This window comes from Condylura cristata, unplaced genomic scaffold, assembly GCF_000260355.1.
Source record: "Condylura cristata isolate star-nosed mole 26May11 unplaced genomic scaffold, ConCri1.0 scaffold00002, whole genome shotgun sequence".
In the NCBI taxonomy this organism is placed as follows: Eukaryota; Metazoa; Chordata; class Mammalia; order Eulipotyphla; family Talpidae; genus Condylura; species Condylura cristata.
This window is the reverse complement of record NW_004567103.1, coordinates 1,909,712-1,926,452: the sequence shown is the minus strand read 5'-3', so window position 1 is coordinate 1,926,452 and position 16,741 is coordinate 1,909,712. Positions and strand designations below refer to the sequence as shown.

Below are 16,741 nucleotides of genomic sequence, written 5' to 3'. Positions count from 1 at the left end.
CCATGGGAGCACTTCTGATAAAAAGAAGTGAGGGACACGAGGCAGTGTCCACTGATCTCCAGTGGACAAAGTGAGTGTTGAGGACGTCTGGCAAAGGGAGACCTCGGGGCTCAGGGCAGGTGACAGACCTGGGAGGTGCTCCTTCTCCAGGCTGACTTTGCCAGGTGAGGTGAGGCCCGCCTGCTGCGCGGGTACCCCAGGGGCTTGGGGTGCATGTGTGTCCTCTGGCCTGTCTTCCTGCACCTGAGAAAGTGATCGCTGACAACCACTCTGGGCTTCATGCTCCTTATGGGGCTGATCATTCCCATCCCTTAGCGCACCCCAAATATTTTGATGATTTAGAAAGTAAAAATAAGAATGTTACTAACCTGGGCATGACTCACAGTTGGTGGTAATGAAGAAAAATGGAACTTGCCAGGAACTATCATCTTTATGGGCTTCCTTAGCAGCACAGGGAAGAAAGCGAGATGCTGCTGAATACAACCTCCGAGGTCTCTCCTTCACTCCTTTCCTCACGCTCCCTGGGGCTGTGATGCCCTAACGTCTGATTTTCAGAAGTGAATGTATCCACGACCCCCAACTCGTGTCACAATTTAAAGGGGTGTCATCGGCAGCTCTGAACAGCTTTATTTCAAGGCGTAGATGTCACTTTTGGGATCTTGTTCGTGATCGCATCTGTAATTGCCTTTCTTAATGAGAGAAGTGTTGTGACAGTCTGGACGACTGCTGTCTCTCTCACCCCATCATTTTGCCTTGGAGACAAAGTGAGTCATTTCTTAGTAAAAGAATGGAATATCTTTGTAGCAGGGAATGGGGACTGGAGCTAGAGATCTGGGATTTGCGCTTAAGACCACGTGCAAAGGTCAGCAGCGATGTGTCCCAGGCTCCCCTGGCTCATCTGGAAGCCCTATCTGATGAGTCTCTGGGAGCTGAGGGCTCAGGGAGTCAACCTGCCCGCACACGGAAGGCCACCGCTTAGGATATCCAGGAATCTAGTGCCAACTGAGGTCCGGCCAGTTTTGTATGTTTTCCCGAATGTTCCATAGAATCAACAGAAGTTGCAGGGGAGAAGATTTTGAGTCCAGATGAACTAAGAAGCATGTCTAACAGTTAGTGCTGCCTGGGAATGGGTGGATAGCTGCATGAGGCGGTGGGATTCTGCTGGGGCAGAGAAGCTCCGTGCATTGAAGCTCCACTCTCCAGCTTCAGCAGAACCAGAAGCTCAGGCATGAGTAAGGGTAAGTCAGTTACCGGGGTTCTTGCAGGGTTGAGAAGGTGGACAACACCATGACACCCTCCCAAAGCCTGCTGAATGATCAAGTACAATGGGAACATTAAAAAGGAGACAACACCTTCCCCCACCCCCCCCACCCCCACACCCATTTGGCCTGCAGATGGCCAGGAGCCTCAGCTCCGAGAAGCAGGCAGCTCAGAGAGGACTCTGGCCCCTCGTCTCTGCTGGGCGCCTGGGAGAATGGTGATGTTACACCCCCAAGAGAAACAGCTGTTGAGTCGTTGGTACTCTCGCTCTGCACATCACTTTAATTCTCAAGGAAGAACAGCAAGGGAGGGCCACTGGGCATCACGGAAGGCCAGGTCAGTGGTCAGTGGTGACTGGAAAGGGAACCCAGACCTCAGTGTGCACCTGGGGCGCTGGAGGGGCTGGTCCTCTTGTTCTCCTGGGGGCCCCTCATTCAGGGATCGCCACACTGGTGATCACCACCTCCTCCAGCTGGCAGTTCAATGCACACCTTCCCCTTTCGGTACTTGACTCCAAGTGGTGGGGAAGTCAGGAGACCAGCTTGAAATTGTCCTTGTTTGGGGAAAAATGCAACCATTTTTCAAATAACTTTCAGAAAACATAGAATCTAAATGTCTCTTTTGGGTAATTTATGGGCAACAATATTTGAATAATAGTGAAAAAATGCTGTCTAGTCATCTTGTAAAATTTATTGTTTCTACAATTAAAATATTCTACATTTATTAATAGAACATTGGAGAAATGATGAAAAGCAAAGATGAAAGAGCAAGACTGTATGTCGTCGTCACCCAGAGACCGGTGTCAACAGCACATTGGTGTCGGTGTATACTACTCTGATGCTTGGTGCAAACTCATGCATAATCTGCGCACTTAACTAACAATGCCTCGTGAGCATTTTCCACAGCATGACTATCCACGAGGCAAAGTCGTTTTTAACTGAAATATCCCACCGTATAGACATACCATAATTAACTTAATCAGCCCCTTATCGTTAAACACATGATCGCTTTACTCTTGTCTTGGGACGCTATAGCAAACATTTTAGCTCTGTATTTATTTCTAGACATCAATAGTCTCGCCCTTGAGTTATTTCTAACAGAAATTTCTAGATAATTGGCAGACGTGTGCTTAATTAAGCCTTTGACCTCGTCTGACCCTCGCCTTCTCAGCCCTCAACCCTCACGCCGATGGGTGGTTTTTCCCCAGTCACTGAGCCGTCTGTGCTCAGGAGTGTCTGAGTTCTCAAAGACTCCAACTGGATATGTACAGACATTTTAGTGTGAAGAAAAGTCACCGGAACTGACTTTACTGGGAAAGATGAACAGAAAGAATTTGAGTTATTGTTTCCAAAAGCCGCACCACCCTTTAAAAATCACTCCAGATTTACTGAAACTCCACCACCTGCCTATTGGCTCTGTCTTTGTCCCCCAGTCAATTCTTCTTAAATGCAAGATGATCGTAGAATTGTTCTGGAATGCTAACAGACCCACACGTCAAAGTCAGGCCTGGAAAGTGTCCCCAGAGGACGCCTGCACCCCACCCGGCTCCCCTCACCCCGCAGATTTGCACAGGGGTGCAGACTGGCCTGTTCTCCGCTGTGCTTGCCTCCTGAGAGCCTCAGGCGCGATACGAACCTGGCTGGAGACTCTTGCGGCAACATGCTTCCCGCCAAGTTAGGGGCAAGTCCTGATTTGTGTGGGAGGAGAAGATGAGATGTAAAAATTTACCTTGAGGTCTACACCCAGGCTGCAAATTTCAGGCAGGTGGGTGTGACAGGAGAGAGAGCACATTGCCTGTTACCCCTCCTGACCACTCCCACCCACTTGCAGGTGGGGAGGAGCAACCCACCTGCCGAGACCTCATGAGTGGCTGGTTTAGCATTCTGCTGTCTTCAAAATGGAAGGGGAAGACCCGTGAGATGTGAGAACCGAATTCATTGGTGGAATGACTTGGCTAAGTCGGGAAACGCGCGGACGGGCTTAGGATGGACGAGCCCTATTCAGACCAAGTTTGCCCACCTGTGTCACGCAGGCGGCTCTGACTCTTTGTGGTTTCCCGGACTTGCTTGGCCGTTGCCTCCCCCGGCTGCCGCCATGGTGGGGACCGTGGTCAGACCTGGTCCCGGAGTCCCACTCACTGCCTGGCAGGTGCTGATTTAGGACGAGGGGCAAGTGGGACGGTGTGATTGCTTTTCTTTGTCTCCTTGCTCAAGGTTTCAGGAATGAAGATAAGGAGACCCTGGCATGGGAGGGGGTCATGAAGGAGAACTACCTTGTCAAGATCAACACGAAATCCAACGACACCTCAGAGGAGTACGTCAGCCCTTCGCTTCTGCTTGGCCAGGACCCCCCTTCCCCGACCCCACACCGGAGGCTGGCAGGGCACAGGCAGCTCACTGGAGCAAGTTCCGTAGAGAGGTTTCACCTCAGAGAACCATGGCCCTGAGAACAGGCAGGATGGCAAACACGGCAGCGTGCGCCTGGCCTCCTACAGGGCAGAAAACGGCCACCCGCCACCCCTTGGTCCTTCCAGGCTCCGGGGACGAGGAGGCCCTTGCAGGGCTGGCCTGGGTACAGGTAGGGCGCGGGCCCGAAGGCTGCCGAGGCAGTTCTGGAAGGCTGGGCACCAGCTCCATCGCAGGCAACACCCACCTGTCTCCGTGATGAGGAGGTAGAGTGAGTTGCGACAACCTTTGGTTGAGCTGTTCTGGACCCTTCCTGGGAGCCCCTTATCATCCTGTGTGTGTGGCACCAGACGGGCCTCAACACCCCGCTGAAGAGGGCCCCAGGGGACTGGGCCTGGGCACGTTCTTCTTATTCCGGGGGCCATGTGGCTGGTGGCCAGCTTTGAGGTGGGCAGGGCCCCCAGGAGAGTAAATGAGGGCCCAGCCTCCCGCCCCCTCCCCGTCACCCCCGGGTGTCCACTTTAGAGAATGCAGGCCGCTCCTCTCAGTGCCCCCACGCTGGACTCTGAGGTCCGTCCCCAGGGAGGGGCGGCCTTCCAGGTCACCCCCACTACCCTGTCCGCGGAGGTGGACTCTGTTTCTGTGAGGTTTTAGGAGGAAGAGGTGACCCCGCTGGTGTTAATTTAGCTGCAAATGAAAATGATCTGTATTTTGTCCTTTAAAAGACTGTAAACTTGACTTAATGACTCTCCTGAATGCCTCTCTCTCTCTCTCTCTCTCTCTCTTTCAGAATGAGGCATCGATTTAGGCAACTGGATACAAAGGTATCGTTCTGACTATAGATTTGGAATTATTTTTTAAATCTCTTTATATTGTCTCTGAGTTTTCTGCCAGTGTTTAGGATCTCAAAATAAGAGAAAGCTAATTCCTTTCCAAAAAAGGTGCATTCGGTTCCACAGTCCCCTTTTTCCACCCCTGGGTAAAGTCAGGCGCTGGCCAGGAGCCGCCTCTCAGAGGCTCCGGCCCCGGGGGGTGCAGATCTGAGCCCCGTTCTCGTGGTCCCTCAGGTCTCCGGCTCTTCTAGCCGGCAGCCCCTTCTCTTTCCTCAGCCCAGGGACAGGGCGAGACACCCGAGGTGACGGGTCACCAGGAAGGCGCGAGGGTGCTGTGGGGCCCAGGTGCCGCCCTGCTCGTCCTTGATGTCACTCTGACATTCGCTGCTCGATTTGAAGGGCGTGGGGACGTGTGCCCTTCCGGAGCCGGCTGCCGGCAGGCTGGCAGGTTCGGCAGACGTGGCCACCGACTCCCGAGCGCCTCTTGAGGGCGGGGCCCGGACTCTGGCATTCAGTTCCCTCCTGGGGACGACACCCCGTCTGGCGTGGTGGGGTCAGCAGCACCCAGCCCCGCGCCCACAGTAGGGTCTCGGTGTTGTGCATGAATTCGTGAGCGAAAGGGAACCCCTGGGGTGCTGCCGCGAGAAGGTGCCCATGCCATCATCTGCAGTGCGTTCATTTATGTTATTTCCGGCTGACATCAAAAGTAACCGAGACCATGTTTGCCAGACTTGACCTCCTGGACCTGGTCCGGAGCAGGGCGGTGGCCCATGTTTGGCACGTCCTGCCCCACGAGCACCGCCCCCTTCCTGCCCAGTGTCCCCTCTTCCCTGTCCTCTGGGCCTCCGTCGCCCCACAGCCCCGCAGCGTGTTGGCATTTCCAGTGCTGACGTGCAGGGTGTTCTTCACGGTTCTCTCTAGCAACCTACCACTTCTAAGTAGGGCCTCTACCTCAGTGGCTGCAGGCAACCTTTTTAGTGTACTCTTGATTTGGGGAGTCGCGGGCCAGGGAAGGGCTAAGCTGGACAGTTCTTCCGCTCACAGTTTTTCAGCTTTACGAGGCTCGGTTGACTGGGCTGGCTCAGTGGCGGCAGGGCCAGGACCTGGCATGTGTGTGACTTCTCTTGTTCATATGGCTCAAGCTCGTCGCAGCACGGTGGTCTCGGGGCAGACCCCCCCGGCGTACAGAGCGGTGGCTTCCACGCGGGAGGAAGCAGAAGCCGCCAGTGCTCAGAAAGGCCAGGCGGGGATCCGACCCTGTGTAGCTGCTGGAGTCTGCGCCTCGGCCAGTCCAGGCCCAGGCTCTGCAGGCGCCACGGCTCTGTGTGCCGGTGGGAGAAGGAAGTGGCGCCACCCACGCGCAGAGGCTCACTGCCACACAGCAGAGCCGCTGGTGACCCTGCGCTCCCTCTCGGGAGGCTGCTCGCTCCCTCTGTTGGTGCGACTGAGTCAGGGGCTAGGATTGTGGGTGGTGGTGCTAGGATCTATGGGACGAGTAGGGCTTGTGGAAGGAAGGGAAATGTATGAGACAGTCCTAGTTTGGAGAAAATTTAAGGACTGAAGAGAGAGCAGGAAAGCACCACAGGTTGGCACCACCGGGCGCTCACTGCCCGCTGCATAATGTGTGACGTGCGACCACACGGCCTGCAATAGGCGCCCTTGCTCTCGCCTCAGAGCCGGGTGTAGGGTGGTCTCTGCTGTGCTGCAGCTGCGGCTCACAGCACACACTGGACGGAACGTGCCCAGTGCCCATGAGCGCTCGCCGAGGGTGCCAAGCGGCAGGTCGTTTAAAATGAGCCTCACGCCTCTTGTGTCACAAGCTTGTGGAAGGATGCCAGGGGCAAGGATGTTTTTATTGTGCTTTTGCTTAAATGGTTTCCAGAATACTGAGAAAGAATTGTCACAAGCACCCCTTAAGTTTAAGGGGTCCTGCATAATTGCTTCATTATCTAGGTGGGTTTTGTTTATTTTAAAAACTTGATTTTGTTTTTATTTGTATTATATTTTCCGCAAAGCGAACATTTATCGGTATCTTACAAGTTCCTTGCTGTTAATTACATGTAACATTATTATTTCCACAGTTTATTTCTCTGTACTGTCAAATTCTATCATTTCTATGTGGGAGCCCCTGGCATAGGAGGAACGTAACACTCCTTGGCGCTACGATCTGTTGCTAGTGATGTGATTTTAGAAAGTAAACGATGGCAAGTCTGAAAGTGCCAGGGTCACCCATCCCGCCCACCCCAGCTTAACATAGATACCTGTTTCATGGAAAAGCCAGAGTGTTCATTTCCAATTCAAAGTTGGGAAATTTGTCTTGAGGCCAGCTCTCTTTTTTCCCCTTTCCAAGCTTAATGACCTGAAGGTTCTTCTGAAAGAGATCTCCAATAAAATCAAGTAAAACCTTGTGGGCTCGAGTGGAGAGAACACTACTTATAGCAAGGTAAGTCACGCCAGAGGCTTTCTTTTACAGTGAAAACTTGCATCTTTTGAGACTAATTGAACATGGAGACCTTTTGCTGTCTCGCATTACCGGACTGCAATGTAAGGCCTGTGCAAACGCTTCCAACTACAGTAGAGGGGTGGGAAGGAGCCCGCGCAGCCTCTCCTCACTTACTGTCCTGGCCAGTTCTCCCCTGGCCGAGGTCAGCACTGCGGCCGGAGTGTAGAGGAGCCCTCTGCGTCCCTGAAAAATGCCTGCAATGTGCCGTCTGGGCGTTCACTGAGTCAGCGCGTCGCCGTCCCAGGACTCGGTGTTTTCATCCTTACACAACTCTGCATCACCAAGTCTTTGCAGAGCAGCGTCTGAAACACGCAGCTCACCCTCGTCACGCACCATGTAGTTCCTCATGCTCGTTGCTGCAGACGCAGCGCTCTGGTGGTCATCTTTCCACCCCCAGTGCTGTTTTCGTGAGGCAGCTGAGGTTTGTAGCAACAGCTTAAAATGCAATTCAGTTATTGCAAGACTGAACCTAGGGCTTTGCGTGAAGAACTCGCCATTGCTTTAATTATGCTTTCCCATGACCTCTCTGAATTCTGGAATCAAACGGTGTAAGTGTCACTAGGGACCCGTAGAGCTAGGAAACATCAGTGGGCACTGTGTCCCCTAGAGCTTCGAGAGAGTGACCTGCACGGGAAGGAAACAGTCCTTCTCCTCCCGTGCATCTCCCATCTGCTCTCCCCACCGCTCCCCTCCTTCCCCCCTTCCTCCCTCCTTTTTCACTTTCGTCTCTTTTCTTCTTTCTCCCTCCTTCCTCTTTCCTTCTTCCCCCACAACCCTGGCCCTTTCCTTCTTCCTTCCTTCCTTCCTCCCCTTACCCCACTCCCTTCCTTCCTCTCTTTCCCTCCCTCCCTTCTTCCTTTTCCCTTCTTCTCTCCATCCTCCCTCCTTTTCTTACACAGCTCCATGGCGTACATATATTTACAGATCAGTACTTCCTCTCCCTTACTTACTGACCTACTGCGTTATTATTAATTGTTGAGAGCTTACTGGGTGCTGAGAGCTCTGTCCTAGGAGCTCTGAGGGTGAGCCATGGGTCGTGCCTGTGCATTGAAGACTCACACACTGGAGGGTCTACTCACGAGTGACTGAGTTATCAGATTCTCCCTACTGCACTGGATTTCCTGTACTTTGTCTATTACCGCTCTACTTTTTTGACAATTATAGTCATATTAAAAAAAAACCTCCACTATGGAGAGCTTTGTTAAAGCAAGATTGATGCCTATTTTATATAACCTGGAAGGCACACACAGCCTCCCAATGAACTCAAGAAAATAAACCCTGCATAATTCGGAAGAATGTATTTCAATTCTTTCATGTTTAATGAAAAAAATTCAACCTTGCAATAAATCGTAATTTCAGTTTTGAAACATTACCATTGTGTTTAATTTATGAGCTACAATATAGCAAAAACAAGCAGAAAGAGATGAAACAATTAAAATAATTTTAAAAAGCCATAAAGGTATAATAATCATAAAAGAATCAAAATGAGTTAGTGCATTCACCTCTTAAAGCTCTAATCTCTTCACTTCTTATTCTTTTTCCAGTGTATTAACTTACCCTTAAATTTTTATTAATATATGGTGAGTTAATTAATTGGTGAGTGAAAATGGAGTGGGAAAAGATCATGCGTTGTTTCTTGGGGGCTAGCCATGGAAGAGAAAGGAGCACATCAGACAACAGGTGTTTCACAAATTCTTAACTACTGTTGTGTTTAGAAACAATGAATTCAATATGTCCCATTATTTTTTGGTATAAGTTTTTACTGCTGAAATTAAGATTCATTTTCTTTCTCTTTGTTCTTAATACTGGCTATCTGGCATATCCTTAAGAAGTTCACCAAAAATGTGATTTTATAGAAAACCAGCTGCTTGCTGTTAAAACACTTTTCTTCTAGTGCTTCACTAATACTTCTTTCTCTGGAGGCGTGAGGGTGATCTTTCCTGGAGGAAAGGGAAGGAAACAGAATGCCAGTGCCACACATGGTGTGAATACATGTGCGTGGAGGCAGGGCTGGGACTGACACTGGGGCGGGTCTTCGCCAGTTTACCCATCTGGGCTCTTCCTCTCTGAATTAGTCTTTGACCCATTAACTTGGGATGAACTTAACAGAGGAGTGTTACATATTTTTCTGTTTCTCACACAAAGATCGGAAAGAAGAACCAGAGTGAGACTAGAGTCATGTGTTCTTTCAACCTTCACACTTAGGAGTTTGAATCTCCCCTGCGGACCGTGGGAAAAGGAAGAGTACTGGAAGTTGTTTGATCTCTACACAGTAGAGATTCAGTCTTGTATTTGCTGCATTTAAATTCTAATTCAGTCAAAGAATTAGAGGTTCCTTTGGGAAGCATCACGACAATTCTCAATTAATGATTATAGCTTTTAACCTTGTTATCTACTCTTTAATTTATGCAGAACCCACTCAACATAGAAAGCATGAAACAATCTTTGGGGTCTCAAGCTAGATCGAATGAGGTGAGCCTTGGCCAGTCAGTGCAAATTGGCAAACCCCTCAGAAATCACGTTTAAGAAAAAATTCCTACTCTCTTCAATACCACAAGAAAACCTCTCAGTTCAGTATATCTGGGTCCATTCCTGGTAGATTTTCCGATTCCGAAGTAAGTCACAGCTGGAGAATGAAAAGAGGAAAATCTGTCCTTATATAATGTTCTTTATTTTCCCAGGTGATACTAAACATCAAGCGGAGAAGACTCAAGGAAGGTGGATGGACCATTTTGGAACTTACCCCTAAGTTACAATGGTCAGGTCCCTGTGTGCACAGAGGGTGACTTTCATGACCCCATGTGTGCTCAGACCTGAGAATAAAACGAGTGACGGACGCACGAGCACGTGGGTCGAGGGAAGACTGTTCCACGGTGTGCTTCACCCACGCCCGTCTTGTTACTTTCCGAATCTCAGCGCTGGCTCTTGGTGTTGACAGTTCTGCTGTGTGTTCCTATGGTTCCTCTTCCTCCGCTTCTCTTATTTTTGACCCTTGCTTATCATGGAACATGTCTCCTAGGAATAAGAATGCCTTTTCTCCTTGTATTGTTAGTTTGTTTCTCTCTTACTGATTCTTGACTATTTCCTTTTCTTCCCCTTTGCATTATGTGACAGATTCACTGGGCTTGTTGTTAAAAAATCTAAATCAAATGAGAGTCGAAAACACTTCCTAGCCAGAAGACCCTGCCATTTTCAGGCGAAACTATTTTCATTTTTCATGGTGGCTTCTATTATGAAAGGGGGTGCAGACGCGCTTCTCACGATGCCTTTTATTATCAAAGGGGGTGAAAAGCAGCATCCTTCCTCTCGCTCTCCCAGGAGCGCCAATCCAATCAATGTGAAACATCCCACAGTGGACCTTCGAGGTGGCAGTGGCTTTGTTTTCATTCGGTGCTTCTCTTTATTCTCTTCTGTATTATTTTTCCACTGAAGATGATGTGTGGATATGATAGAAAATGTAGACTACATCAATGTAAGCATATAAATAGTCCCACTACCTAAAGATAGTTAACATTTCAGGATGTTTTTCCAAATCCATTTTTTTCTAGGAGTGTTTTATTTCCCTTTTAAATTTTTACATGGTGCCAGCGTGCCACGTCTACGATTTTGTATAAGCTTTTTCACTTAAGACTTTCTCAAGGTACCGCCTTTATATTCACGATCTTCTTAAACATTAGATTAGCGCTTGCATAATCAATCCACCTTCTGGTGACGTCATCAGGCTGGTCCTCTAGGTTGCTTGTGTTTGATTGGTCAGTGGGATGAGCATCTTTGCAATGAATCTGTTTCAGCACTTGGGAAGAGTTCCCCATGGCTTTCTTCCTGGGAAGACCCACTGATTATTACTGCATGTGTACGGCTTCTCCATAAATATCTAGCAAATAAGAATTATTACCTTGAGCATAAGATAGGTGATACATGAACTTAGAACGCTTCATATAACACATTCTATTTAATCCTTAGTTTAGAATGAAGCTAAGATACTCATTTAAATAGGGATGGTGGAGGCGACAGCATAGAACAGGAGAGGTTATCTTATTGAACACCTCTATCTCCCACTTTCTCTGGAACTGGTGGTATCTTTACCCAAAAGAGATGTGCTGGAAATACCTAAGGTAATCTCAATGTCCATAATTGGTCTTTTGAGTGGCTATAAACTCAATGGTTAAAGAAGGCAAACTTAGAAGGGAGCTATTCAAAGATTGTTGAACTAGAAAATCTGTAAAAGCATGAACTAAAAAAGAATTTTTAAAATGTTGTCTGGGAAGTAGTCAAAATGACTACCCACCACATTTGTAACATTTACAGAGAAGGCACAAGGATGGAAGAAGGTCTCTCTGTTCTACCCAGTCATGGCCTAGAGTGGAATTTCATTCAGTAGGTCAGTAGATCAACCAACTCATGGCTCTGGATGCTGAGAGCAGGTGTACTGAAATTCATACAATGAAAATTGGCAATGAGTGGAAATTTTGTGAGAGAACGTCATTTTCATTCACCGTGGCAACAAGACTCTGCCTTTCTGAAACCACCCAAAAGGGGCGTATGGCCACCGCACTCACGAGAGAAATCAAGCGTGTGGACTGTACCTGAAATTGTACCAAGACAAGCATCCATCCCAACCTCTCACCCTCGCCCAGGCAAGGAATTTGAGTGGAATCAAGACAGAATCAAGCATCGCCCTTTCCCACCCCCTTACGTGAGCTTGTCCATAAACTCACATTTCCATTTATTGTGCTTCCACTCAGGACCTGGGCTCATCAGACGCAGGGATCACTCGGACGAGAGGGGACTGTCAGCGTTTTCAACTCAGCATGTCTGGACGTGTCTTCGCGTAGTCCCTCTGTGGTTTTTGCAAATGCAAAGTCATTGTTCTGGGTGTAGATGATGAAAATAGCACACATGCCGAGCGTCCCTTTCGTCAAGATGCTGTGTCTGGTACTAAGTGTGTCCTCCCAACGTGGCCACCACTGCTGCAGTCCTGCGGTCTGCTGAAAATGAGTGTGCTGGTGCGTGAAGCTGCGAGAGGGTGCTATGTGTCGCTCCTGTCACACTATTGAGACTGAAAAAATAAAATGTCTTGGCTCAGTCAGATTCATTTCTAGGAGGGTTTAGTTTCCAGAGTAACAGGAGCCGCTTCTCTAAGCAGAAGATGACAACATTCCGAGTGACCGCAAGCAGGATGGCCCGCGGTTCTGGTTCTTGCAGGCAAGCTCAACTTCTGACCCCCCCAAAAGCACCCAGTGGAGCCCGGTCTCCGGAGAACTCAGAGCCACCCATCCATGGCACTGTCCCTCAGTCATGCCGCGCCAGGTCTCAGGGGACGGTCCCTTGGGAGCTCACACTGGAGCTCAAGATCTGCCTTGGGCTGACACAGGCATCCTCTGCGCACAGGTCCCTGCGATGGCCTCAGGTCCATCCTGGGACTTGAGCTCCTCGCTGAGGGCCTCACCTGTTCCAGGGAGAGTTGGGGCGGTGTGCCCACCCCACCCTGCCGCTCTCCGCCCTCCTGGGTCCTGAGCAGTGTGGTTGCCATGGAGACAGCCCTGCCTGCCACGGCATCTTAGCATCCATCCTGGATGTCAGGAGTAAACACCCACAGAAACAAACGTCGCCTCACGCTCCCCCTCCTCCGGACCCTGGCCATGCTCTGAGTCATTTTCTCCGTGCTCAGAACAGTGGCTAGCCGGTGAAGGACCTTCAGGCCTCCCTGCTTAGTCTAGCCAAGACCGAGTCCGTCATGGCCCAGGCTGGTCCTCACCACGTGCAGACGCGGGTGCCTCCTGGGCTCGTTCCCAAACTCCACTCTCCAGGCCTCTGTCCACTCGGGCTTGAGCGAGATGCTGTGGCACCTCCCAGCTTGTTGCTCCCCCCGACTCTCCGCCCCCACTTCCCAGGAAACCCCAGTGCTTGGGCTGTGCTCCCCCACCCCCAGCTTTGTTCGGTGTCTCAGTGGGTTTCCTGGCCGGAGGGGCAGAGTGCCTCGTTTTGAACAGCAGGACAGACACCCCGGCTGGGAAGCCCAGATCCCTGCTGGCCGGGCGTGTGGCTTTGGGAAGACCACCTCGGCTCTGCGTCTTGGCGGGCTCGCCTGTGAAGTGACTCCCTCCCCCTCGGAACGTTGAGATGAAGTGACACCCCTTCAAAGGTTAATAGCTGCTCAGGGAATGGGCTGTCTTCAGTATTACACTCTCGGTACCCCTTTGTTCAGCGTCTGCTCCCCCCTTCCTTCTGGTGAACCTGCTCTTACTGTCAGGACCCAACTCAGGAGTCACCTCCTCCAGAAAGCCCACCGTGACCTTCCACTCCCAGAACAGTTTCTAGCACCTCTGTCCTCTTAGGCAGAAAATAGATCTGTGGGCCCCCTGGGTGCTGGAAGAGGCCTTCTAGAGGCCCTGAGCAGGCCCTGAGCAGACCCCACCCAGCGGCCTTGTCCTGGAGGTAATCCACTTTCCATTTGGGCTACTCAATTCCGTGAGCATCTTGCTCTATGTCCCCCCGTTCCCCTGGGCGTTCTTCAGGGAGGGGCTTGACCTGTCTGTGCTGCATCAGGGACCCGCCGGCACTTGGCGGTAGCATTTTGTATTGGAGCGCAGCCCTCGCTCTTCCTCAACGCGCCCGTGATCTTGCGTTCTCCTGTTCCTCCTCCCATCTTAACCGGCTCAATTAGGGCCCCGCCTGCCCAGGCAGTGGCCGGTCTCCCGCGCCTGCCAACACGTCCCCAGCCCGTCCCCCTGTGAGTCTGGACCGCCGTTTCTGAGCCCGACGGCAGCCTCGGCGCCTGTCTGTGGGCTGGGTGGCCCGGGATGGGGGTCTCCTCCCCATGGAGCGGGAGCCGTCGCTGGACGGAGACCTGGCCGTCGCCATCATTTCGCTAATCCGTGCATCTGCCCGCCTGCGCCTGGGCCTCACTTGCCACGCAGGAGCTGTGCCCTGTGCTCAGGGCACCCGCACCTGTGTGCAGATCGCCTAGCCCTGAGTGGGGCCTGAGGTCCGTTCCAGGGGGCCGGGGTGGGGTGCCCCGCCTGGCTCTGAGGAGGACCCGCCTTTGAAGCCTGCAGCACGGATTTCTGAGGGCACAGGCCTGTGGGCTCCAGTCGGCTGGCAGAGGCCCGGACTCACTGGCCGGCAGCCTAGGGCACACAGTTAGCGGCACTTAGCAGCTTCCGCTAAGTGCTGTGTTCTGGGCTGAAGGCTTCGCCAAGGTTCCCCCGCAAAGGTTAGTCCCGGTGACCGAGCCAGCGCCTCGGGGGCCCTGCTGGGGCGGTGCAGGGGCCGGGGTCCTCCGGGTGCCCCATAGGCCTGTGGCGGGTCGGGTGGGGACGCTCGCGGGGAGCTCTGGTCTTCACTCCTTTTCTTGCCCCATAAAACATCACCCACAAGGCCCTCCCTGGTGGCGCAGCGGGTTACAGCACAGCACTGAGAATCTAAAGCTGTTTCTGCATGAGTTGGATTCCCGCCTGCCCCGGAGGAGACCACAGGGCGCGGCAGACCTCTCCTGACCCGCCCGCTGCTCCCCTCAGCAGTGGACTTTGTCATCTGCCCCTTCTGCTCCCCACTCTCTCTCTGGTGAATCCTGTCACCCTCCGCATCTCTGGTCTGTACCCCAGTTCTGTACGAATAAATAAATCTTAAAAAAAAAAAATCACCCACAAAACACTGGCCTTTCCGGGCCGGGGAGCGCCCGTCCCTGCGAGCGGGCTGCCCCGGGGGGCTTGGCGGCCGCCGCCTCCGACACTGGGCGATGGCCACGCAGGCTGCGGCCGACGGCTCGGATGACGAGTCGGCTTAGAGACCCTACGCGGGGGACGGTCCAGCCAGCATTACCACAGACATGAGCAACACGAGAAGAAACCACCTCAAGAGCGGGCACCCCGACGGGGTTGTTCTGCGACTCAGCCCCTCTCCCGAGCAGCCGGCGCCGCCCCCCGAGGAGGTGGGGGACGCGCCCCCCCCAGGGGCCGGGGAAGGAACACGACGGCAGGTGCCCACCTGGCGCCGCGGTTCAGCCGGGGTCCCCTGGCCGGCACTGGGGAGCGCGCAGCCCTGGAGGCGGCCTGGGTTTCCAGAGGAGCGCTGAGGTGGAAGCCGCATGTCCCCTCAGCCGCGGCGGGACCTGCGGAGACATTTTCTGGATCATCGCTTTGGCCTCAGCGGCTCCTGCAGCCGCTTGCGCCAGGGCCGCCGGTGACTGAGGGCTAGAAGGTTCCAGGCTCTCCCCAGCAAGCTGCTACCAAAATCAATAGCTCCGAGCTGGCAACAGCATTCTGCCGCTCTCCTTTCCCTCCTCTGCTCTTCGCTGCTCCTTTCATTATTCCTGCTCATTGTATGAGACCAGGGCGCGGGGCAGATGGTGCCAGTAGTTAAGTCTGAAGGATTCTAGTGGAATCGGGGGTGAGGCAGGTTAAGAATAACAGCGTTACCAATCTTGGGGTTCATCACCCCATAGCACTGCTCCGTGCGCCTTCTACACACCGCCAGGGGGTGCAGGCGCCCCCGAGAAACTCCAGGGCCCAGCCCAGGTGAGCTCGCCCGCCTGCACCCCTGCACCTGCCGCCAGCACTTGCCTGGGCCCATCTGGGTGTCTCAGAGGAGGTAAACCAGACCCGGGTCTCCTCGCCGAGCCTGCGGGACAGATGACTCAAAAGCGCAAATGCGCCCCCGGGGTGAGGAGGAGCGGGGTGCCGCGGGCAGCCGGCACCGGGGCCAGCAGAAGACGAGGCAGCGGACGGCCTGGAGCGGGCACGGCGCTGTTTAAGGGGGGCCTGGGTGAGGGGGCGCGGGCTGGGAAGCGGGAGGCGTCGCCTTGGTTCTTTGGAAGCACCAGAGCTGCACAGCCGTGTCCGAGGACCTGCGGGGCGCCTGTGCGGCTGGAAGCTAGCGGGTGGCCGGAGGGGAGCCGGGGAGATGCTGGACCCCAAGCGCGGCGTGGGGCGAGCGGGCACTCAGAGGAGCTGGCGGGCGGCTGCCCAGGCCGTGCTGCCTGCGGGCTGAGGAGTGGGGCCGTTTGCCCCGGGAGGGCAGCGTTCACGGGAGGTGGCCAAGCAGGATGTCGCCATCGCGGCTCTGCAGACGGGCAAAAGGGAGGCGCTGTCTTGATTCTTGCAGTCGCTGTGCGCAGCAGCGGGGACTTAGAATTGGCCTCAGAGCGGCGCCCGCAGGGCCCGCTGTGTGTTAAGTCTGTGCAGCCCTCTCCCTCTCTCCCCCTCCCTCACGCACTCTGCCCTCCTTACTCCTTCTCCCCTTCCCTTTGCCCTCCTCCCCCCTTCTCTTCCTGCTCCTCTTCCGTCTCCCCTCCTTGTCAGTAACAGGCCTGGCCTGGGCCTCTGTAGAGTGCTCCCGTCACCCCGCCTCCTGCGGCCAGGGCGGCTCTAGCGCCCACGGGTCCCTCCTGCTCTTTCCTCCTGTCTCCTGCACCTCTGCATCTGTCCAGCCCCGGCCAGCGGCCCGGGAGGCACCGTGGGAGGGGGAGGGGCCCCCTTGAGCCACGAGGTTCCCGGCGGTGCTCACAGGCGAGCTGGGCCGCTCAGCGCTGGCTTCCATGGGCTCCACCTCCGGCCTTGCGGGCAGCAGACACGTGCGCGCGCCGGACCGCACTGGCCAGCTGTCCGCCGAGGAGCGTTTGCCTCGCCGCTCTGGGGCTGACGCCTGTGTGGTCTTTCTGTGTCGCTTTGACTCTGGCGCCCGGGTAGTTGATCGAACATTAATCTGCTTGTTTCTGTAAGATGATTTTCACCTGAGAC

At 53.4% G+C, this 16,741-nt stretch overlaps 1 protein-coding gene across 1 annotated transcript in view; it reads left to right on the top strand.

The window, feature by feature from the left end:
• The window catches only part of TRPM8 (transient receptor potential cation channel, subfamily M, member 8), a 66,202-nt gene extending 54,112 nt beyond the window's left edge, over window positions 1–12,090 (top strand). The window contains exons 23-26 of the mRNA XM_004674759.2: window positions 3,474–3,573; window positions 4,456–4,489; window positions 6,849–6,941; window positions 9,683–12,090. Coding sequence (XP_004674816.1) covers window positions 3,474–3,573; window positions 4,456–4,489; window positions 6,849–6,899 — 185 coding nt within the window. The 3' untranslated portion in view covers window positions 6,900–6,941; window positions 9,683–12,090. The remainder of the gene's footprint in view (window positions 1–3,473; window positions 3,574–4,455; window positions 4,490–6,848; window positions 6,942–9,682) is intronic.
• Window positions 12,091–16,741: the final 4,651 nt, after the last annotated feature.